Source organism: Diplotaxodon limnothrissa, linkage group LG12 (assembly GCF_057381915.1).
Source record: "Diplotaxodon limnothrissa isolate DT_005_m linkage group LG12, D_limnothrissa_male_GT1.1, whole genome shotgun sequence".
Taxonomy (NCBI): domain Eukaryota; kingdom Metazoa; phylum Chordata; class Actinopteri; order Cichliformes; family Cichlidae; genus Diplotaxodon; species Diplotaxodon limnothrissa.
This window is the reverse complement of record NC_140607.1, coordinates 39,877,441-39,878,741: the sequence shown is the minus strand read 5'-3', so window position 1 is coordinate 39,878,741 and position 1,301 is coordinate 39,877,441. Positions and strand designations below refer to the sequence as shown.

Below are 1,301 nucleotides of genomic sequence, written 5' to 3'. Positions count from 1 at the left end.
CTCTGACTCGGCGGTTTTTGGATGATCTTCATCGGCTGTCGTTTCTCTGTGTGGAGTTTGCGTGTAGGCGTGGTAACACCTGGCTGACGTGTTCACAGACACGCTCGATGACAACATCGTCTGACGCCCTCTCTGCTCTCTGCAGGTCGGTCCGGCTCTCGACACCTTCAGGGACCAGGAGACTCGTGTGCGGGCGTTTGGGGCTCGTCGCTCCAGCTCTCAAACCCAGCGCTCAGTTCTGAGGACCGCCCGTCATGAAGAACCTGGTGGAAAACGGGTGGAGCCACTCTGAGGATGTTTTCAGACAAATGCAAATAAAAGATGAAAAGTTCTCACAGCAAACCACATGTGGTGAGAGAGGAGTCCCCCAGGGCTCTGTGCTGGGACCCGTTCTGTTCTCCTTAGAAGTCAATGCTGATGATACTTTTCTGTTTCCAGATAACTTGAATAAAATGTTGAGCTGTTTCTGGTGATCGTCAAACCAGAATCGTTTCACAGAGCTGAGGTAAAACCCTCGATCTGAGTGTTGAGTACTGGAAAAGAAGCCAGCTGTTCGTCTGTGAAGACGTTTTAAAAACAAGAGCTACTGAACCCCTCGTGGGGGGGGGGTCCTGACTCATTATCCTCTGTGAGACACTGCCCCGCCCACCGTCCTACAAGGACCAGAGGTCACCAGCCCTGATCTGATCTCAGGACTGCACCATAGGTGGCTGATAGGTGGTGTCATAGGCCACCATCTCAGTTTAGTGTCCTCCTTTAGTGCTCTTTTTAACAAGTTCTCCTTGGTCCAAAATGTGAAGACCAGTATCTGGACCTCACTAGGTGCAGGTGTACAGGTATAGTTTGGTCCATGTATATTTGGACAATGGCAAGTTTTGTCTTTTTAGCCGTTTACTGAAACATGTTCCAACTACAGTTATATAAATCACATGGACGTGTCGACTGTCGGCTCTGGTTTGAGGGAATCCACATCCACACAGAGGGTTCACTGCAGGGTGCAAGCCACTCGTAAACCCCACGAAGAGAAAGGCTAGACGGGACTTTGCAGTCAGCACAGCTCTGGACCAACATCAGCCTCTAGGAGAATGATGGAAGAGAAAAGGAACAAAGCACACACAGCATCTGTAACACACGGGGAGGCGGCGTGATGGGCGTGTCTTTCAGTGCCAACAATGAGTTTTCAACCAAGAATCACAAATATTTTATTTTCCCCCATTTCATTTGTCTGATTACTTCAGAGCGCCTGACGTAAGGAGGTCGTGTCAAACATGTTGGAGGGTCGGTGGGCTCCCCTGCCAACT

At 50.0% G+C, this 1,301-nt stretch overlaps 1 protein-coding gene across 1 annotated transcript in view; it reads left to right on the top strand.

The window, feature by feature from the left end:
* cfap77 (cilia and flagella associated protein 77) overlaps positions 1-292 on the top strand; it is a 3,458-nt gene extending 3,166 nt beyond the window's left edge. The window contains exon 6 of the mRNA XM_085366959.1: positions 146-292. Within this exon, the coding sequence (XP_085223085.1) occupies positions 146-292 (147 nt within the window). The remainder of the gene's footprint in view (positions 1-145) is intronic.
* Positions 293-1,301: the final 1,009 nt, after the last annotated feature.